General features: G+C 44.1%; 2 protein-coding genes and 1 long non-coding RNA gene across 11 annotated transcripts; 1 reads left to right on the top strand and 2 right to left on the bottom strand.

Annotated features, from left to right (window-relative positions):
• The first annotated feature begins 7,325 nt into the window (after window positions 1-7,325).
• LOC124669933 (transcription factor RSL3-like) lies at window positions 7,326-8,630 on the top strand. Its single transcript, XM_047206466.1, has 5 exons — window positions 7,326-7,772; window positions 7,865-8,065; window positions 8,187-8,252; window positions 8,355-8,420; window positions 8,532-8,630. The coding sequence occupies exons 1-5, from the start codon at window positions 7,326-7,328 to the stop codon at window positions 8,628-8,630; spliced, it is 879 nt and encodes a 292-aa protein (XP_047062422.1).
• A 993-nt stretch (window positions 8,631-9,623) lies between these two features.
• Window positions 9,624-11,900, bottom strand: LOC124673624. Its single transcript, XM_047209670.1, has 4 exons — window positions 11,064-11,900; window positions 10,706-10,954; window positions 10,534-10,625; window positions 9,624-10,401 (listed from the first exon to the last, which is right to left on the bottom strand). Exons 1-4 carry the CDS (start codon window positions 11,898-11,900, stop codon window positions 9,624-9,626), a joined length of 1,956 nt encoding a protein of 651 aa, XP_047065626.1.
• Window positions 11,901-15,128: 3,228 nt separating this feature from the next.
• On the bottom strand, window positions 15,129-19,419 carry LOC124673982. 9 transcript variants are annotated; one of them, XR_006992901.1, is made up of 8 exons: window positions 18,296-19,417; window positions 17,960-18,111; window positions 17,657-17,798; window positions 17,422-17,500; window positions 17,061-17,105; window positions 16,284-16,520; window positions 16,062-16,167; window positions 15,129-15,803 (listed from the first exon to the last, which is right to left on the bottom strand). It is a non-coding gene; the product is annotated as an uncharacterized LOC124673982 (long non-coding RNA). The 9 variants fall into 9 exon arrangements; XR_006992898.1 differs by having other exon boundaries at window positions 16,284-17,500; window positions 18,296-18,593; window positions 18,707-19,419; XR_006992900.1 differs by having other exon boundaries at window positions 16,284-17,105; window positions 18,296-19,419.
• Window positions 19,420-22,566: the final 3,147 nt, after the last annotated feature.

Raw genomic sequence — 22,566 nt, forward strand, 5'->3', positions numbered from 1 at the left:
GGCTCCGCCTCTTATATAAAGGGGGAGTCGAGGGACGAAGAGATCATCGAATCATTGTTGACAAACCCTAGTTTTCGTAATCATCGAGTACTTTTCGGCTGAAACCTTCGAGATCTACTTGCCCTCTACTTCTAACTAAACCCTAACCTATAACCCGTAGGCATTGACAAGTTGATACCTTGTCACCCGACAAGCCGACACGGCTTGAGTAGACGAACACATCCGTAGTTACTTGGGATCTAGAGCTACAAAGCCAAGTAAGAGCTAATATTTTGTTTTCTAGAAGCCTGGTATATTTTTAAATTCATACGGAGTAACTTCAAGAAGTTGTATGTTGCACGTAACCTTGTGCAAATTTTGTCGTCACAACTAGCGGACAGTCAGACCGTGGCCCAGTATGGTAAATGATCGCATAAAGAACAAAAATTGTACATGAGTCTTAAAATTTTTGTGAAGACTAAGCCATGGCCCGGTATGGTCTCCAAGACGGCCCGCCAGTGAGTGGCTCCATTAGGAAAGAAAAAAAAAAGTTGATAAACCGAGGAGTAGTTTTCCACACACCAGAAGACACACAAATTTCAGACAGTAGAAAATCAATTTGTCTAATTTGTAAATATAAGATATTTGTCGATGACATACGGAGTGGGGAACTCCTGCATTGGAATAGATGATTTGGTGAAAACATGGACGAACTTAGAGCACTGATGTGCAGTACCATTTTATTTGTAGGAATATGTACATAGTCGTATATAGATGCACATACTGTTAATCTGCTATATAGCAGCAAGGAATAATGCAGATAAATTAAACAAGAAAATCATATCGTTTGCTAACAAACTAAACGAGAAATTACTGGCAACAGCTAGACATAGAACGAATGATCAAGGCCCATATGAATGGCTCTAAAGATCACACGATCTATCTGTACCCAGAACTTCATTAATTACAAGGATCTCACCGACCTCAACTTGCGAAGCATAAGACAAGTAGCTGTGGCACTTGATGACTTGAAACTCTAGTTCCCCATGGAAGATTTTAAAAGAGCTTTGCCCCCGAAAGTTTGGCGGGCCATGCAATACCTGTTGAAATAATACTACTTAGAAATATCTCGAGGATTTCATACTTTAAAAGGCTGACATATATCTAGAGGATTCTCGTGGTGTTAACCATCGCCAGGCAGCCAGTATCAGTTCATTAAAAAGAGCGAAAATTCGTTCTGCCGGTCAGATCTACCTTTCTGCCAGTTGGAACATTTGTACCTGGAGAAAGCGAGTTGGTACTATTACGTACGCGGAAGGTACCATCGGTTTCGTCTAGCGGTTTGCCGGCCATGCCGACTTCCGCCTGCGGAGTTTCAGCTGTACCTCCAGCTTAAGTATGCCACTTTCTTTGAAAATATTCGAGATGGATTTATCTAATCGAAAGGATATAAATCGCATGTGTAACTTTGAAGAACTGTCTTGAACACGTCTCTAACAAAGTGTATCTTTATGTTCTAAATAGTACTCCCTCCATCATTAAAAAGATGTCGGAGATTTGTCTAAGTTTAAATGTGTTAAATTTAGATAAACTTACAACATTTTTTTACGGATAGGGGTAGTATTAGTATGTAACTACGCAGAAATTTGAATTGCGGCCAAATCTGGTTTTACAAAGGGTTAAGATCATTTGTATCCAATCGAGTACCAAATTAAGTTGCTGATAACAAATGGATGGAAAGAAGTGCTAAGGCTCCAAATAAAATATAGCTAAAAAACATAAGGTTACGAAATGAAGGTTTCTTAGCACTAACCATTAATGGGACAATAGAAATATAGTAAATAATGCCATGTAATACGAAATATCCACTTAGCTGCTATAATATCTGTTTTTTTAATGTAAGACGTTTTGATGAATTAAATTAGTTTTCCAAAACATCCGGAGGTATACTATAGTAATACATAGTAAACTGACTATTTAGAGAGAGTTTAATGACACTTATGCACCGCAAAAACTAAAATAAATTCAGTCAATTAGGTATATTTTGTACTCCCTCCATTCTGATTTAGTCTACATTCTACAAAAAATGAGACAAATTAGTAGTGCATTTATTAGTACTACTTAGATATTTGAACAACCACTCCAAGCTACATTGAAAATAACAACATCCAATAAAAAGAGTAAAACCACCTCGTTTTCAGTGTTGTTGTTGAATAAAAGCTAGAATGTAGAGTATTTCAGAACAAATTTTGGGGCTAGAATGTAGACTACTTCAGAACGGAGGGAGTATAGCTTAATCTTCATGTATTCATCATTACCAAACAGGATATTTGATTCACTTGTTGGCATCAACGATTTCTAGGTGAGAGATTAGTGGGCTGGCCGCACTATTAATGAGGACTCGTGACATTAGCACTGTTTTCTGCCGCATCGAGTACACGATTAGTCTTTTTCAAGATCATGATTAGTCTATTCTGGAGAGAAGCTCATCAAGGAATATTTGGCTTACCTTAAAGTACGCTTTAAACACACTTAAACTATAAGTTCAAGGTCCGTCTTTGCCTCTTGCAGGCATCGTCATGGAGCTTTTTACCCATTGGTCTCTTTCCGGTGTCGCCGGTGGCAAGTTTTTGTTCTTATTGTTTTTTTCTTATCTTTGATCTGCTTTATAAGAGAGTTTTCTCATCACCTTGTATCGGTTCGGCTGTTTGTGTGGCTATAGGTATAACTTGGTTGTGTGCATCAATTGATGCAAATGCCAGGTTAACTCCCATTTTGAAAAAGACAACCAGAAATGTAAATTTGGTTGATGATGGTAGATGCCAACAAGCGAATGAAATTTCATGTTTGGTAATGATGAATACGTACATGAAGATTAAGCTATAGAGAATATACATAATTGTCAACTTAAAATGCTTAGTGCAGAGCTAGACTTAATTACATGTAATTGTCAACGATATGATACTTTTGTGTTAATGATGTACTAGTAATATTTTAATTATATGAGGTCTTATTGTGTTAATTTTGTATAATAAGAATACTGGACACTTTGTATCATTGTTCCAAGAACCCCACAAGAGGATCACTGGAAAAGAGTAACCTTCTTCCGTGATTGCGTGTTATGCTAAGATTTGCATGTTGGGATGGTGTTCTTGATAAAAACCAAATATAAGTATGTGGTGCTTCCGTTTTGGTCCATGCACTTGTACTGGCTACCTTAGTTTATCCGATCTTGGTTAGTTTCATCAGACAAGGGGTTAATCGGATGCTAGGTAGTTAGGGTTTGGTGGTTAGACAGTTTAATCATGTCAAAACATGACAATGATCGAACAATCATTAAACGACTTGTCCTCACTTTTCATGACGCTTCCCTTCTTGGAGTTCGTGCATCTTCCTGATATGCTAATTTAATTTGCATGCCAATGATGCTATTGATTCTTAATCGTTGCAATTCAACTCATCTTAGTGATAAAACTAGTGAGCTTATCCATACGATAATATGCTATGTAGCAGGGGCACGTTTGCACAGAATTAAAAAGAAGACAGTTTTGTTTAGTGCTAACTAGCTAGTGAAATGATGGAGTAGTAATTGTAGCCCAATGCAATGGACCAAGAGTGCTGGCAAATACTGACGGATTCCAAGTGTGTGGTTTTATTCCAACACAAGATTTGCTTCCTCGATTGGTGACAACATTGACAGCAAAGGCCAAGCCTTTTCATTCTTGCATTAACTCAACTATGAACTCTCTTGTCTGAAATTAAGAATGTTCAATGTATTTAGCATGATTTTTCTAAGTAGACTTATTCAGTTGCAGTAATTAACTGGGACAAACTGAGCATAATATTGAGTGGGTTCAGTGCACAAGCAATGACAGAATAAACACATGTGAAGGAGATCTAATTAAATCGAAATGCCCACTGTCTTGAGAAGTTGGAGATATGATGGCATAAACGAAACTTCCTTCTCTGTATATATAAACCAAGAGTCAATCAATATTAGTGGAGAAAACCAATGTGTTGCTGTTCATTACTCAGATGTGAACATGTCAAATCATCCCAACCAAATGTCAACTGTCTTAGCTGATAATGAGTTAGCAGTAAGTTATGTGTCTAGACAAGGACAAGCGATCAGTAGTGCATTTTACTAGTGTTTTGTTTTCCCTTTTGGGTTTGATATGCAAGAAGAGAAATATCTCCTCTTTGACCCCTAGCCGACAAAACACGTTAAGCTAACTCATTCTCTCTCTCTCTCTCTCTCTCCATCTTTCCTTTTATTTTTCTAAAAAATGAGGTACAACCTTTTCCAGTTAAGAATGGATGCACAATGCGTTTAAAGGACAAATTTGGAGAAATAGTACTATAGCTTATGGTCTCTATTGGTCCAGCAATGACTAGGAGACAAGAATTGTACAAACAATCTGTCCATTGACTTTAGAGCTATCATTTTTTTAATAACAATACTGTACAGGTTCGAGAATAGCTTCTATTCTCTCAAATCATGACAAGAACTGTACTAATCGACCAGTGATGTTAATATGAAGTAAGTACAAACAAAGTACCAAGACTTTCGTTAACAACGTATGAATCATATTAGTGGATGATTCAAGTTGACTGATTGTTGCTATCATTTGCAAAGTACAGAGAACATGTAAAGAACCAGCCTCATTGATCTTTACAGATTTTTCTCAGAAGTAGTCCTAGGCTCATTGATCTGTGTACTGAACAACAAGTAAGTTTTATTGAAATTAAATTCTCCCTACGTCTAAAAATATAAGTTATATAAGTTCAGTCAAAACCAACATCTTCTAAGTTTAACCAAGTTTTTACAAAAATACAAAACAATATGAACATCTAGACAACTAGATCAATATCAATAGATTCACCATAAGGTATTTTTTTCAATATGTCTATGATATTGTAGATGCTCATATTTTTTCTGTAAATCTTTTGTTAAACTTAGTATGATTTGAATTCTGACTTTACTTATACGTCTTATATTTTGAAACGGAGGGCATACAAGCAAAGTACGATCAATTCCATTAGTAAACTTATGGTACCAATCAGACGAGTAGGTGACTGGAATTAATTATAGCTATTTCTTTGAAATGGAGGATGAGATACCCTACCTACACATTGCAAAGATTTATACGGTTTTTATTAATTTATTCAATAAAGGAAGGATAAAGTGCTTACAACAAAAAATATAAAGCCTTCAAATAACACCTACAAATCCGACAATAGGTGAACATCATGTCAAAAGAGCATTATACGGAAAACAAAGAAATCCCTCAATCATCTAGGAACCGGGAACATATCGCATACCATGAGACGCCCTCTAGGCGAAATAAGAGTGCTCATCCGCTTTAGCAGGCTCTTAGTGAGCATCTCATGTATACGCTAAAGATGTCGTTACTGCCGAGCAATCTTCATGGTTAAGATCCGCATAAACTTCGCCGATCATGTCGATGAGACCACCATGGTGCCAGACGAAACCTCCTCCATGCATGAGTCCTCCGTCGAGACTCTGCGGCGCCACGTGGCTGATACCTACCGTCGTCAACGCGGTAAGAACTATGCCACTCCACCTTAGAGCCCCCATCCAACATCTATTACAAAACAATGCCCCGGGGGCAGAACGGCGCCGCACGTCACCATCGTCCGATCCAGGTGACCCAAATGTGTGCTTCTTCTAGAGCATCGTGGGCGAGGAGACGAGGCTGTACCAACAATGCCTTCAACAAGGTAGTGAAGCACATGCGCCGCCATCATCCGCCAGACCAAAGTCGGGCTCAGTTTTCACTGACAGCCACGCCTTCCCACACCCGCAGCCAGCTAGAATGCCACCAACCGCGAGGTCGGTGCCGCCACCATCACCGGAAGCTGCTGCGCCATGACAACCCGACCATTCCATGGCCATGGCAACCTAGCTCGTCAACGCCGACACCACCATGGCACTAGGCAGCCTTCGCAGCCAGGACGAACCGCCCCACCGACTATAGCCACCGACCCGAACGCCGCGTGTTTTAGCCACCTCGGGCGGCACTACCGGGCCGAGGGAGCCCCCACCACTGCCGTATGAACCGATACCGCCTTCGGAGATCCGCAACACGCGCTGTAGAAACCCCACTACCGCCTGATGAAGGGGGCCACCGCGCACCCGTGGAGAAGGACCCCGCCACCGTCCGCTAAGTGGGCTTTGCCCAGTAGCCACCTCCGGCGGCGGCGATGAAGGAGTTGGGGAGGGTGAAGGCTAGGGTTAGGTGGAGGGGGTTGGTAAGGAGATGGAGAAATGCTAGTTGAAAATTATTTAATTATATAGTTAAAAATTAGTTTACAAAGGTTAGAACAATTAATGAGGAGGTCATGTGATAATTTTGAGCTTAAGATTCCGAAGTACACAACAAATCAAGTTCACGGCTCTTTCAGAAGAGCTATATTATGACCGAACATGCAGAATTTGGAAAACACACAATAGTTTTTTTCGAGAAAAAAAATATGACATAGAGCTTTTATTTTTCTAAAAAAGAGTTTGATTAAGGGGGTTTACATAGTTCTTACAATAATCTCACACTCTTCACATAAACGAATGTACACAACTTTATAACGATATTTTAAAGCTATAATTGAAACCAGAGGCGTTACACCAAGCAAATAAAATGAACACACAGTTCTGATCTTCCCCCATCTTGAGGATCTTACAGCTCTTCAAATTGCAGGAGATGGCAGCAGCATAGTGTTTGCAACCTTCATGGGAAGCACAAGATCGCACAGGCATCAACTGATATCTATCTACTGATCTCAATAACACCGCAGGAACTTAATTCCCATAATGGTCTTGCCCCCTTCCATCTCCCACCTCAACTCACCACCATCACCACCACTTCCCACGTTCTACTGAACGAGTGATTGTGCAAATGCCAAGCCAATCTCCGCATCACCTCCAGGATAAACATATCTTCCCTGGACGATAAACAACATCGTCACACCATAGCTGCATAATTGCGCATGCGAGTCTTGTTTATCGCCTGTCGATATCAGGATCAAGAATCCGGCGGCAACACCTCAGCAGCTAGCATACCCACGGACGGTGCCGGTTTGACTCTCGAGATAACATTTCTTTGCTTCGAAACAGACAACTTGGTGATGATAAGGCGATTGTTGTGCCGCCGTACTTTGTCAACAATAGAGGCCAAGCCACGCTTCACGGCTGCACACCTACAAATACCCTGCACAAGCCCACGGCAGAAGCACTCAAGTCAAGGCGTTGTACCACCAGCATCGTCTCTCTAAGCTAGTATAGTGTCCTCCCTTGCCTCGAGCCTTTCCTTCCACATCTTCTAGCTGAAATGGAAGGCTCCTACAGTTCAGCCCTGCCGATCGAGGCCGACGTGATGGCGCAGTTCTTCGAAGCTGGAGCTCACAGCCACCACTGCTTCGCCTACGAGCAGCAGGACGAGTCCATGGACGCAATGGCGGCCATGTTCTTGCCTGGCCTCGACACCGAATCGAACTCCTCCTCCAGCTGCCTGAACCATGACATGTCTGCACAATGCTGGCCTCAGCCACAGCCAGGCAATAGTTCCAGTGTCACTAGTTTCCTTGATCCTGCTCATGGCTACGAGAGCTTTGAGTTTCCGCTGATGGACCCGTTCCCGCATGCTGACTTCGCCATCCCATTCCTTGGTGAGGATCTGAGCCATCTACATGGCAACCATTCGCTAGTCGGAGAGGAGGAGACAAAAAATGATCATACACCAGTGACTAACAAGAGGAAGTCCAGAGCAACCACCACGGTAAGCTTTTGGAGATGCCAAGGGATCGATGACTTAATTCAGTTGCAATGTTGCTTTTGATCCATACTTATTATAATCCTGAACCTATGTAGGTATCCAAGAAGGCCAAGAAGGCGGGCAAAAGGGATTCCGCTGGCAACAACGAAGACGCCTATGTTGTCGACCCACAAAGCTCGAGCAGCTGCACATCAGAGGATGGGGATTTGGATGGCAATATCAAGTCGAGCTCGAAGAAGGCGGGAACCAGAGCCAGCCGTGGGGAGGCTACTGATCCTCAGAGCCTCTATGCAAGGGTAAGTGTGTAATATCTCAAGGTGCAAAATAAAATGGTTATATGGTAGATGAATGGCTTGTTTCTGAATTATGATGCGTGTGATTTTTTCTGATGAGTGTAAATTAATGTCAATTTTGCAGAAAAGGAGAGAGAGGATCAATGAAAGACTGAAGACCCTGCAAAACTTGGTTCCCAATGGAACAAAGGTAGGTTCCTGCCTGGGATGTGTTGATCTGCAAGGACTTAATTCTGCCTAAATATGTCGGTACAGTAAATTCTGGTCTAACTCGGATAATGTGATCCGACAGGTTGACATCAGTACAATGCTGGAGGAAGCTGTGCAGTATGTCAAGTTCATGCAGCTTCAGATTAAGGTGTGTAACACCTACATTTCCTTGTCAGCAAACCATATTGGTCATAAAGAAATGAGCGTTGATATAGCGTATGTATGATGTACTAAATATCTTTCAAACTATCATGTGTAGTTGTTGAGCTCCGACGACATGTGGATGTACGCACCTCTCGCATACAATGGGATGAACGTCAGCAGTCTTGATCTGCACATCTCTGCTCTGCAAAAATAAATACAACTCCGGAGATGAGGCACTAACACTGAACTGCACAGGGATTAATTGATTCTGGTTCTTACTATATTCCAAGTACCATACGTGTAATGTAACTATACTTCGTTTTTCTTCTCGATCATTTAACTATGTGTTCTATTTGATACTTTTCTTAGCATTTCTTGAGAGTTATACAAAGAAGTAATCATGATCATGTAAATGATCGAAGGTCAGAGTGATATGATTGACTTCACCTCTTAGATCATTCTTTGTCATGTCTCATGGTTATGATATGTAACTCTATATCTTATTAACATGACATGTCAATGAAATCCTGGCTTCATCAATTTCAGTGTGCGTGCCTATGTGTACTTGGTGTTTCAAAAAAGAACTGGCCCTATAAAAATACTGGTAAAAAAGAAATCTAAAAGGGGTTTTAGGTACCACCATACTGGTTAGGAAAATATACCAGAGCAGTAGAGCCGGTAATCGAAAATAGAAATATTTTACCACCAAAAATTTGGGGTCCATCCAAATTTCAGTAAAGTTAGTTGATTTTACACAAGTTTTGTTCAGCTCGGTATTTTCAAACAGTATTTTGTTTACCGGCCCTGACCAAAATCCTGGGTAGCCCATCATCCATGATACCAAATAGTTGGACCTTATTTCTCCATAGAAACACTAGGATTGTTGCAAAACATTACGACTGAAACCTTTTTTCCACACAGTATAACAGGGAAACGACACAATTAAACGTCTGCAAGTTAGTCAAAAGATAATGCTACCTGATGTCTGAAGATGATCTGGTTAGAACATGCCCTGACACCCACAGACCACACAATGCCTCTTTAAATGTTCATTCTTTGTGTGGCTAGATCTCTCAGTTACAGGCTTAAAACCAGTTATTCCTATTACTTGGTGTCTGACGACAATCTACTAAGAGCAACTCTATCACTAAACATAAATGTTCATTCTATCTATGGCTAGAGCTTACTTAGTTACTGCCACTAACATCTAATTATCCTCTTCAGTTACTACACTATTGATACTCTCTAGCGCCATTGCAGCATACTGGACATGCCTTAGAAGCGCCCCATATATCTTCCTCCGTACCCTCTCGCACGCATCATTCTCCTCTTCCTCCGAAAATACACCATCCCTGCTGATTCTGTCAGCTGGAAGCATCCTATCATGCCGCACGACATGGTTGAGCCAGTCATCCACTCTCTTCAGCTGCTGCAGAAGACCTGCCACCTGCGAATCACACGTCACGTAGCCGGCATCACGTTCGGTCTCGTCCAAGAACTTGTCGATGTACTTGAGGAACCACCGGGTGCACTCCGACCGCAATGCGACGGCCAGGTCCATGGCCGCACTCAGGTTGCTCCCTTCGGCACAAGCATCGCCGGGTTTCCTCGACGAGCACTTGCCATTACAGTTGCACTTTGGCTTGGAACAGCAGAACCGTGGGGTGACAGGCTTTGATTCAGACAGTGACAGCTTTGCAGATTCAGAGGTGACTCTTGTATGGCTAGAGAGAGGTGAGAGGTCGGCTTCAATGGCTGCTCTAACCCATGAGATGGCGGACTGTTTCCTGTCCAAAGCAGCCTTGATGGCAGTTTTTGCCGAGGCTGAGGATGTTGAATTGGAACCACATGATTTCGAGTGCCTAAGTCTGGTCTGTGATTGAGCGAGGAAGATGGCATGATCCAGTTCTTGGGAGAATTGCAAGAACCTGTCAATGAGCTCCTTCGGGTCGTCGTCCTTGTCAGATTGCAGTTCAGAGTATGTACTGTAAACAAAGATGGATAAATGAGACATGTTGAACGAATTGCCCAGTATTCTTCTAACATCTGTGTAAAGTTCGCTAAAATTCATGCTATCAGTTTTACAAAGATGGATAAATGAGACATGTTTTACTCACATCAGGCATTTTATCAACTTCTCGGTGGTAGAAGCCTCCAGCAAACCGTCAAGCACAGCCTGAAGCGCCATGTCCCTCTGCTTCACTGCTTCCTGCCGTCAGAGTTTACTTCTTGAGATGACAGAAACAGAGGAAACGAAGTACTCCTACTAAAATGTGCTCGTGTACCTACCTTCCCATGCCTCACCAAGCTGGAGGAGAGCGAGCTCCACAACACATTGTCCTCGCACCACCTTATGCCGCTCGTCGACGCGCTCTGCTGCGGCGCTGCCGGGCTGGAGCTCTCTCTTGGTGTCTTGCTGGAGCCGTGTGTGTTCCTCTTGGAGAGCACCTTGAACGCCTTCTCTGCTTTCCTTCTCACCGACTCCAGCGGATCATTCTGGTGCGCAGTGGAGTCTGGGCCTGATTTGCCTGGCGAAATCTACATGATACATTACAGAAAATCGATTTGATTCAGGTTGAATTGGTGGGTTTTCTGTTGTACATATTTCTTTTTTGTAATCTTGGGGAAAGGAAATGGCTTTCATTACACTGTTGCTACGTCTCCTGGGGGCGACGGGTCGCGTGCCCTTGATGTTGCCGGAGAAATCCCAGTTCCTCCTGGCGTAGGACAAGGACGACGCCACGTCCGACTCGTCATCGTCGTCGTCAACGTCGCTGCTGTTGCTGTCGACGGACGCGACGCTGATCTTCCTGACCTTCTTCAGGAAATCGGCGCCTCTCCGCTCCCCGGAGCGAGTTTTCACGGGAGAAGACGCCGCCGCGCATGCGTCCGACAGATTCGTGATCGACCGCGACCGGTGGCTGTGGCCGATCGCGGCAGGGGAGCCCGACTGCCGCGCTTTCCTCTCCGGGAGGGGCGGCGTGGGCGAGGGCCGACGCGGGCGCTCGGAAACGACCTCCTTGTCCTTGACCTCTGCGCGCGCGGAGCAGGCGGCGTCGTCATCCGTGGAGTCGTGCAGCTGGATGCAGGGGTATCGGCCGGGGAGGACGCGGAAGGTGCGGAGCACGGGCGCCGGGACGGAGGGCAGGAGGTGGTCGACCTCGATGACCTGGCCGATGTGGAGGCCGTTGGCGAGGATGAGGTCGTCGTGGTCGGCGTGGAGGGAGACGTAGCAGGAGCGGGAGGAGTCGGAGAGGCGGAGGTAGAAGCCCTGGTGGCCCGAGAAGGGGTCGGCGCCGGAGAGCGCGGGCGTGATGTTGGTGACCTGGAGCAGGACGCGGCCGCCGTGGGGTCGGGAGCGTGAGCAGGAGCGCGGCGTGGGGGCGTCGTCCGTGTCGTCGGAGGGGTCGTGCGGGCGGAGCAGGCGCTGTAGGCTGCCCGGCCGGAGCGCCGGCCGGTGCGGCGACGACGGGTGCGGCGCCATCCGCGGAGGGGGCGGCGGGGTCGAGATGACGGTGGGGAACGGAGAGGAGAGAGAAAGCCGGTGCGGATTGTTTGGGTGATGGGTCGGGGAGGAGCGGGGCAAGGTTTGTGGCGGGTGACGCGGCGGTGGGTTGGGTTTGAACGGCGGTTCGGCCGAGCACGGGAGGCCTCAACGTCTGTAACAAACGGGAGGCCTCAACTGCTGACTTACAAATTGGTTGGAGGTCCGTTAATACTGGGCCCTTCCTTAGGTTTGCGATGACGATGCCTAAACTTCGCAACATGAGGCCCAGCGGACAGGCGATTCGAGCCCCGAGACGACAGTCGAGTGCGCCGGCCCGCCATGCCCTGAGGGCTCATTTGATCCATAGGAATTTCATAGAAATTGTGTAAAATTTGAATCTTATAGAAAATTTTCTACACATGTTATTTGATTCATAGGAACATATTTTATAGGAACAAATCCTATAGAAATCTTGTAGTGTAAGACTCCGATTGTTTGGGTTTCTGTTTCTGCTTTTGAGTAAAAAAAGCAGAAGCTCAAACTAACACCTCAAAACTAAAAAGTCCAAACGAGAAGCGCGGAAGAAAAATGAACTACCGAACCGGCCGCGATGCAAACGAGGCAACCCCAAACAGCGTCTGTTTCATCAGCTCAAAAGAAAACAAACAGCCTCATTTCCCCATTCTCTCACCCATTCTCTCACGTTCATGCCGTGACAGAGCTAGCGTTCCTCGCCGCCGCCGTCGCCATTCCCCGCCGCCGTAGTGCGAGCTCCCCTCCCCTGCCCCGTTCTCGGCCTGGTACAACTCCCACCGTCCCCGAATCGACCGCCCGCCCACGGGTTGAGCTTGTCCCCGTCGGCCACCGGTGATAGGAGCTCTGTGAGCCGCCGTTCCCCGTCGCCCCCGTCCGCGGTCTGCTCCTTCGCGCTGTTCCCTGCCTCCTACTACTCTCTCCGTCGCCGATTCAGCCGGGTGCCCGCGGGTCGATCTTGTCTCCGTTGGCCGCCGGTGACAGGATCTCGAGCCGCCGACACCTCGCCGTTTCTCGTCCGCCACCGTCCCGGTGAGCTTCTCCGACGATTCGGCGATGTGCTGTCCAACCGGTTACACGTTTTTAAGGCACCGGCCGATGGATCTTGTGCGATGAGTGATGCTCTTCAAAATTCATGTATTCTTGGTGGATGTGCGCAGTTGCGTTGTGCCCATATATGCTCGATGTATGTATGTATTCCAGAAAAAATCAGTTCTGAATGTTTCGGATCTGTTGGTCAGTAGTATTATGCAATACCAACGAAAATTACTTTTTGATTATTACCTACTTCCACAATATGTTCAAAATATCATATTAATGAGAAACTTTGCTCAGATAATGTGTAATCTTTTGGGTTTCGTATGGACACGTGTTGTAATATATTGCACACATGAGAAACTTGTACTCCAAATATAGTTGTCACGAATAATTCGTTTTTTAAGACAAAAGTCAAAAGTCAAAAGCCAAAATCCCAAATAAATTTTAACTAAATTACTTCCAATACAAAGCGCATTCAGAACTATTTTAGTGAAATAGATAATTGAGGTAATTATGTAATACAAAATAGCTAACTTGTTTTAAATCCTAGCAGCTATTAAAAGCACTCCTGCCAAACATCAAATCTCTGCTTCTCACAGCTGCTTCCCACAACTGCTTTTCCACAGCTCACCAGCTACAACTGCTTCTCAAAAGCTGCAGCCCAAACTAACATACCCTAAATCCTATAGGAAAAAATCATGAGGTCATACCTCATGTAAAATTTCCTTTGCTATAATCAAACACACTTCATCTTCTCATAGGATTCGCCATGACATTGCAATCCTATACTTTTCATATTCTTGTAATTTTTCTATCCTATAAATAAAAGAAGCCCTGAGTGTTTTTAGAGAACAAGATGCACGGGGGGTGATGGAGCACTTTTATTTATTTACTAGTACAAATGCCCGTGCGTTGCTACGGGTCCACAAATTTTATTTCTCAATGCACATATATAATTCACAACTCACTATGAAAATTCAAAACAAACAGTTACTCCAAAACTTTCATTTTCCATGTTTATTCATTATCTATGTTTAAAAACATGATATTAGGGTAGTTGTACACTTCTACATAAAGGCATAGCTTTATGAAACGGGATCTCAATTGAGGAACAAGAATTCCTGTACATCTATACGATCATGTACTTTACTGCCGATAGCGCATTCGGGACCTCATGGAACTGTTGTAGTCTCAACATCACCAACATATGGCTTAAGACTATTTCTTACCCTTGAAAAGTTAATATTATTCATGTTATTTATATCACATGAGAATGTCAATTCAACATGTTATCACCAAGCCAGTAGCATCTACCACCAGCGAGCCTCCTCCTTGCGGCGTCCTATCCGTGTCGTCGACCATGTCATGTTTCTCTTTCGTCAATCCGCCAGCGAAGGCGAGCAAGCAGGTATCATGATGCTTCCACCTCATTGTTCAATCTTCCGTGTTTTCAATCGAGTTGTTGATTTCTCCCTCCGTTACCGTTTGATCGTTGCAGGAAGCCAATAAGGATATCCTCACCGCCAGGCTGAATTTCACATGATTTCTTATCTGCTTCGTCATGATTAATTTTTTTCAAGTCCATGGATGTATTCTTGAGTTAATGGTTGGTTTCAGTTATTGCATTGGTTTGAGGACCAGTGGCATATCCTCTTGAAGCATATTCTCCCAACAATCATGCCTTTGTTCTTTCCACATATCCCAAATACTTGCAACAAAGAGAAATATCATCAAGTAAAACCTTGCAAATTAATTCTCTGCCGCATTCAATAAATACTTTCGGTAAGTTACAGTATTAATTGCTGCTTACAACTCTCCTTTCGTCAAGTTTAAATTATACTAATAATAGAAAACACAAAGTAATACCCAACTGTTTAACACCTGTTGTTTGTCTAAAACATCATGCCATAGTTTAAAATGAGGTATTTTCAAAACATAAATGCTACTTTTTTTTTCACAAAAGGGAAAAACATAGTGCTCCTGCTCGACACAATTGAACGAGTAAGTAGTGAAAATAGTACTACTATCGGAATTTTGAAATAGAAACGAGTGTGTCGTTGAACATGAATATGGAATCTCTCTACTTCATACTATTAGCAAATACCTATACCCGTACGCAACATAAGTTTTGATAACATAAGGTTTTCCGTAGGCATCAAAAAGGCCCTGGAAATAGTAGTATTTTAGAAACCCATAAGTGAAAAAAAGCCTCCTCTGTATGCAAGTAAAAACAGAATAGCTTTCACAGTTCATCACTTTGATAGTTCAATCTAGCAGAGAACATGAATTACTATTGTTACGATAATACGCTTCTCCTCTTAAAAATTATGATATAACCTTCTATGAGCAAAGAACACTCTGAGCATATGAGGCATGTAGACGAGCAGAGAGAAGATGTGGTGAATCTCAAACCCTTCTCTTCGGCGTCGAATATCATGTTGATTCCTTCGCTGAAACAAACACATGGGCCTTCTCCCTCTGCAGGTACAGCATCATAGCCATGGCCTCGCTGACGGCCTTGGTATGGTGGCGATGCTGTCCTCTTCCACCTAACCCTTCCACACCTCAATGATGTCCCGTGCTGACTACTTTGTCATGCTCGAATTGAAACACATTAGCATGAACACACATGCAAACTGGTTCTTTCGCCATGATCTTTTTTGGCAACGGTTTTTCTTACAAGTGCGGATCATGGGTCGCAGCGCAGGACAAATGATGAATCTCCCTCTTCATAGTATTAGAGATTGTCATGTGTACTATCGATGGCGCCACTGTAATAATGTGAAAAGTATAATACCGTGTGGTATCTCGTAAAAAGTCTGACTGTACCTGAAAACTAATAACCAATGAGTAATTATTTATATCAAATGACCACATGATCGGATCCAAGTAACAAAATTTGTCCACTATACATGACAACAATAACAGCATCCGATTTTCTATTCATTATTCCTGTTTAGTCTAGAATAAAATTTGCTTGTTCCAAGAAGCTGAATACTACTACAAGCATGTTGTAGTTGAAACAAATTAAAATCTAGTCAGCACAAGACAACAACAAAAAGTTTACAAAAAATCATCACTACGTACCTGAAGCTCGTGTAACTTATTCACATCATTCGAGAAAAAACTCCTGCATCCTCTTGAAGCATATTCTCCCGACTCAAATGTCCCAAAATATCCAGAATGTCAAGACCTGAATAAGTAGAACAATCATGCTTTGTTCTTTCCACATATCCCAAATACTTGCAAAGAAGAGAAATATGATCTGCAAATTAATTCTCTGCCATATTCTATAAATTTGATGCATACCACTTCAATTTTATACAATACTAACATCAGTGCTCATAAATCCCAGCTAAATCCTTCTTTTGCGGAGTTCCAACTGAATCTCTTATGCAATATTGTCAAGGTTGCATCTTTGTTCATATTTACACTATCATCTAGGAATCACCAATAAGCTAATACATGAGAGATGATATTCCAGTAGTAACATATATCAACACATTATCAACTTGATTTTTTGCTGCTCCGTTAAAACAACACAACCTGACATATGAGAGAGAACAATGTAATAAGTTATATTGCCAATAGCACATATTATTCGATTTGCTCTTTGAGACAGTTATTATATACTGTAAACCATAGACGATGTAGGTCAACTAATAGGCAATTCCTTTTTGTGGCAACCATTCCAGGTTTGTATGCAGTGTAACACCATTGGGTTTCAAAATTTCATTATTCAGATTCTGATAGCACCACAAACTATCTTGTATCTGTATTAATAATCACATTAGTGCCTGAACTATGGTATACTTTGTACAGATCATCTCATGAATGAATTTGGCCAAATCGAATCAATTTCTGCTTTGAAGGATGTTCACAGGACCACTCGCATTTTTGGAATTCATACATCAACTGTAAGTATCATTTACAATTGGATAAGCAAAGCCTGCTATGAATAGTATTTTTATAATTTGTTTTTTAGTTGTTGTACTTTGATGACTGACAAAGATATCATTTCATAACCAGGATGCAACATTTGCTCCAAAAGCTATTAAGTAGCATCCCTCTTTGAATAGAGCATACCTGAATCAGCCGCACCACCCAACCTTTCAGATCAGATGGATCGCACTGTAGGTTGTTCAAACTATAAATCATGATAGTGTTAAGATGCAAGTTGTTCAAAGCGTAAAAAAAAAAAGCTATCCAGTCCCAGCTCGTGTTTTTATAATCCCAGTGTAAAAAATTCAGTGCAATAATAATCCAGGTATTAACCTGAACCAGATCCATTTGAATTGTAGTGCAAAGAATCTCCTCTCCAGGTTTATAATTTGATAATTACTCAGTTACTATTTCTATTTCATATAGATCATAACATCAAGATAAAATGGTTTGGCTTTTATGCATGATAGATCTATATTCTTCAATTGTATAAGGAGGGTTTCACCGTTGAACTGAACATCTTGCAGCGTCTTCCTAGAAATTTTTGGCGCAATGTTGGCCAACCAGACCGTCTCGTTTATTACCTGTAAAACACGAGGCAGAAATCAGTAGCAATGAATTTCTTCTACAAACCGTAAAGACAAAAAAACAACATAGACACATAGTGCTCATTCATCAGAATACATAACGAGATGGGCACACATAAATTGGGGGGAAGGAGATGAAAGTGCGACACAAACCAGAGGCGGTAGGCAGACTTTGATATTCTGGTACGATATGACCTATCTCTGTAGCATGTAGAAACTTATTCATATGCTCCTTGTTGATTTGGAAGCGAACCAAGCTTTGCATGCTTGCAGGGAGAATTAGCAAACGGCATGCCTACAAAAGTGTCAATAATTGCTCATTTGTCTTCAGATGACCAAGGATTGATATGAAACAAATTTGGGGAAAATTAATTTTTATACGCTGATTTGTTAGAATTAGCCACATAAAATTGGCAACCAACTACAGCGGTATGAATGGAGTATGTTATAGTGTACCTTCTACATTGTCAGCATCGCCCAATACAATAATGATATACTTATGGAAAGGAATAAACTCCAAAATATCAGAGAAAGTGCACGGGACCCAATTCGTAGGTGCCTTTTGCTTGGCTGCGTGTCTCTCCGCCCCATTCTCATATGTACCTTCCCTGCTTCACACACACAATTACAGATATAACCAATCAATTTCTCCTCTACAGCACTAAATCAGTCTGAAACATAAAACATACAGTGAAAAGTTCAGGAAAATGGAAAAAAAAATCTGCACGTGATGAGAAATTAAGGACCAGGCTACTATTAGCATACTGCTAGCAATAATAGATGAATTTGTACCTTGATCCTCATGAGCCGCAGCGGAGCCTGCTGACTGGGCATGATGCACTCCGGCCCAGTAGCCTTCGCGACTTTTTCTGAACCGAAGACGGGGTTGGAACCATCCCATGACGTTGGAATGGAACCATTCCGTTCCGTCACCCTGGTTCTGTAACCGAACACATCTGAAAGTATGGGTAATTCACATAGCTTTTTCGAACATATGTGTAGATGAATTGCTACAGTCAATCAAAGTATAATCCATCTTCTTCTGGAACTTGTCCTGAGATATGACCACCCACAGGTTGACGAGAAGCATCTAATATGAACCAGAAGAAAAGCTTGACCAAGTCATCAACAGCAACCGGAAACTTGCTACGGAGCTTAAAAGTAAATTCTGGTAATCGAGATAAGCTTAGGAAAGAAACTCACACATGTCAGTTTACAGAAAAATGTTGGTACTTAAAAATATCCACTTTGCCGTCAGATCGTTAGATGCTGGATAAGCTGCACGGATTATTCTCTAGATTCAAGCAGTCTAGCCTGGGCGAACAAGATTACAGGATATAGCACACCAGTTAGGCCCGAATCATCGTGGTCAGTGTTGCCCTGCACACGCAGGGAGAGGGGAAACTGTTGGGTGTGGCGGAGGAGCACCAGCCGGCGGGGCACGCTCGAGGTCGCCTCCGACCAGGAGGTGCGCGGACGATATGCCTCTGTGACCTCTAGCTCCGTCTCCACGAAGAAACCCCTTCCCTGAGCAGCCGAGCTTCTCCCTGGCCGAGGCTGTAGCTCCATCTAAATCCCTATCCCCCTGGCCACTCGTTTCTCCAGCCCCGTTATCCAATTCCATTGGTGAGCCATCCACCAGCGGCGAGATCTTGATCTCAATCCTTACCGAATCCGAGCGGGGAACGGCCTGCCGGCGTTCGGCACAGGAGGCCTGGCTGTATCGCCACAGGAGGGGACTCTCCTGAGCACGGCACGGCGGCACGACTGGTCTAAGAGGAGTAGGACAACGAGGGACGAATCTGGGACGAGCTCGACGGCGAACAGGGACATGCTGGGACGGAGCGCGCCGGCGAGCAGGGACGTGCTGGGGTGAGCTCACCGGTGAACAGGAACGTGCTGGGGCAGAGCGCGCCGACGAGCAGGGACCACGGCTGAGTAGGGCCGCGACACGGGCGAGCGCGCCGGTGAGCCGGTGAACGGGGCCGGCACCAGCGCGGGTTGTAGCTCCGGATCTGTGGGAGACAGGAGAGGGTAGGTCGGCTCCGGCGACCGGAGACAGAGGCCGGAGTTGGGAGGGACCACGAGGGGATGGGGCGTACAATGATCTGGAGGAGTGGATGCGTTCGTGCAGGTCTAGCTTCTTCACCCACATGGAAAGATGGATCGCCTGGGTCTGGTTATTTTGAGCGACACGCGAGAATTGCGTGAACAGTTTCTACCTTCCCCATTTACAATTTTGATGCGCGGTTTCGACGGAGTTGACGAAGGGGAGCGGAAGCGGCCCAGGTGCGGAAGAAGGACGACGAAACTCTTTGTCGTAGTGATACGTATGGGCAGAATAAGGAACACATTCCTCCTTTTTAAGTAGTGTAGATTTTGGGACTATCGGCTAGAGTTTATTGCTTGATTATAATTACAAGTAGCACCATATTCCATGTAATAACATGTGCCTAACTAAATTATGTGTTTCAAAGTTTGAACCTCTATATTCGAATGGGAAACTACACTATGTGCAGCTCATGATATGATCTAGTAATTGTCGATCTATACCTTCCTTTACTTCCCTTCTTGATACTTGAAACTATTGTTTTGCAATCAGAGGCAGCACGAACACGAGCTAGTGCGAGGTCCTCAAAAAGTGCAAACGCTTCACGGTAGGCTAGGGCTTCAACTGCCGCTGAATCAGTAATTCCAACACAGACAACTGATGAGGCACCTAGGTAAACGCCATTCCTATCTCGACATGCAGTCTATCCTCTACAGACTACAGCTGAAAGGGGTGGTGAGACATGACCGTTGGAGACAGCTCTGGCGATCTGAGTGGCGATCTCGCCACTCCATCGCCGGCAAGGGAGCAGGAGGTACGTGATGAAGGAGGATCGCCGGAGTGGCTCCGGGGGAGTCGATTCTGGCTTCTCCAATCCACTGATGACGAGGAAGAAGGAGTCGAGGAGGAGCTCTCGTTGGGCGTTGAGGACTTCGACATGCCGATCAGGTATCTGTGTCGCACTCCGTCACCGGCGAGCGGCAGAGACATCGACGATGACTCGAGGGAGCTGGCGCGGCGGACCCTCAAACGGATCAAGAGGCGGGACACGCAGCAAGCGGCGACCAAGGCGGCCATGGCGCTCGAGCTTACGGAAGGTACGTCTTCTCCGCTGCCATTGGGCAAAGGATCTGTAAAAAACAAAGTCCAGGCAAGGCTGGTCATGGAGCCATCGGTCTTCATGGACGATAATAATGGAGGTTGGACGGTTGTTCGCTGGAGGCATCAGCCGCCGGTGATCACCGGGAGGGAACATGATCCGAAACTTGCGGAAAATTCAAAAAAATTGGGTTTGGGCCTAGCAAGACTGCGGGCTAGCCCAAACAAGAATTCGGTTCGTTGGAACCCCTCGGATGCGAGGAATCGAGCAGCGTCCGTGGCTCGATCGGACGGAGACCGTGGGCCAAGGCAGGTCAAGGTTGGTTCATCCATCGCGGGTCGTGCGTTCAGGAAATTATTAGGGTTTTCCTAGCGCAGAATTGACGCAGGCGAACCACTGCTGCGGCGGCGGGCATCTGATAGTTTGACAGGGGGTATGAATCAGCATGCGATGACATCGGTTGCGGCGCCCAATGCAGTTCCACAGCCAACACAGGGGTACAAGATAATTAGGGGCAGGAGCCAAAGGGAAGGACAATGAAGGACAGGGTCCTCAGAAGAAGAAGAAGGAGGAAAAGTCAGGGTGTTTTAGATGCAAACAACCTGGACATTACATTGACGAATTGTCCTACCCCTTTTTGTGATTTATGTGAGTCAGTCCATCATGCTACCCCTGCTTGTCACCTGCATCAAGCTCCTAAGCCCACAACAATTTTACATGGATATGCAAATGAGAGTCTTATGTTTTTTGAGCTTCATTGTGGTGCTTTTAAGGCAAAGGTGGAGAACCCAAAATTAGCTAAGGTCACTGTTGATGGAGATGTTATGACTATCCCTGAACTCATTGATCAACTCAAAGAAGATTGTTCCTTCTGACAAGTTCAATTGGGAAGTTTTTCATTTCAAGGAGAATATATACAGGATTAAATTACCAAGTAAGCAAGAAGTTCAAAGGTTGAAATTTTTTGGTACTTATATTTGTAATGACAGGGAAGCTTGCTTATCTTTTGACATATGGTCTTCATTGGAGGAGCCAATGTATACATTGCCAGAAGTTTGGGTTCGTGTGTTTGGTTTGCCAAGTGATGTTAGATCTGATTATTTATCCTTATGGGGTGTGGGGACTCTTTTTTGAAAGACTCTAGATGTTGACATGGCATACACGAGGAATAATAAGGTGCTTAGGATCAAGATTGGGTGTTTGGACCGTAATCTTATTCCTAAAGACAGTGATATGTTCATTATAAGGGGTTTCTTTAAGCTACTTTTTGAGGTGGAGGAAGCCAATGGGTCTCAAGAAGTTGATACGGCTGAGGTGAACAATGGTAATAATGGAAATGATGATGCACATAATGGAGAGCACAACAAAGAGGGGGTAATGCCATGGATATGGATCCCAAAGGGCCAGATGAAGGAAAAAATTCAAACAATCGAGGATAAGATGGTGCTATTATCAACAATGGAATCCAAGGGATGCAATTGCATGCTCAACCTTTAGATGAAGTTAAGATTGGGTATATTAAAGTGCCACTTAGTCCCACAGGTACTCCTTTATCTGTCGAAAATTTGGGTAAAAAAAAGCAATTTTCCAACACTTTATCACATGTTCAAATTCAGATGCTAAATGACAAAACTAGTGTTGATTTTGATGCAGATTGTGGTCTAGGCGTACCTACCTTGGGATTGCCCCAGGTGGGTATCAATGCCTCGGGATCGTTGCCGCAGAGCTGGAGGCAGACTACGCTGTCCCAGTCAGGTGGGCAGCAGCTGCAGCTGGTCTCGTCCAGCGTGCTGCCAGCCGACAGCGGTGTCGGCAACAGCGGAAAGCAGGGCGCCATTGACATAGGCATCCCAAATGGGCATGCCGAATATAGTACCCGGGGTTTATTGAAGGCCCACTACCCGAAGAATAAGA

The sequence above is a fragment of the Lolium rigidum genome, chromosome 7 (genome assembly GCF_022539505.1).
Source record: "Lolium rigidum isolate FL_2022 chromosome 7, APGP_CSIRO_Lrig_0.1, whole genome shotgun sequence".
Taxonomy (NCBI): Eukaryota; Viridiplantae; Streptophyta; class Magnoliopsida; order Poales; family Poaceae; genus Lolium; species Lolium rigidum.

Excerpts from the sequence above, each read along its gene's own strand:
- LOC124669933 (XM_047206466.1), top strand. The coding sequence starts at position 7,326 with ATGGAAGGCTCCTACAGTTCAGCCCTGCCGATCGAGGCCGACGTGATG. Across the intron at positions 7,773-7,864 it reads AGTCCAGAGCAACCACCACG|GTATCCAAGAAGGCCAAGAA; the intron begins GTAAGCTTTTGG and ends GAACCTATGTAG. Across the intron at positions 8,066-8,186 it reads CTCAGAGCCTCTATGCAAGG|AAAAGGAGAGAGAGGATCAA; the intron begins GTAAGTGTGTAA and ends TCAATTTTGCAG.
- LOC124673624 (XM_047209670.1), bottom strand. The coding sequence starts at position 11,900 with ATGGCGCCGCACCCGTCGTCGCCGCACCGGCCGGCGCTCCGGCCGGGC. Across the intron at positions 10,955-11,063 it reads CCAGGAGACGTAGCAACAGT|ATTTCGCCAGGCAAATCAGG; the intron begins GTAATGAAAGCC and ends TGTATCATGTAG. Across the intron at positions 10,402-10,533 it reads AAGTTGATAAAATGCCTGAT|TACATACTCTGAACTGCAAT; the intron begins GTGAGTAAAACA and ends CTTTGTTTACAG.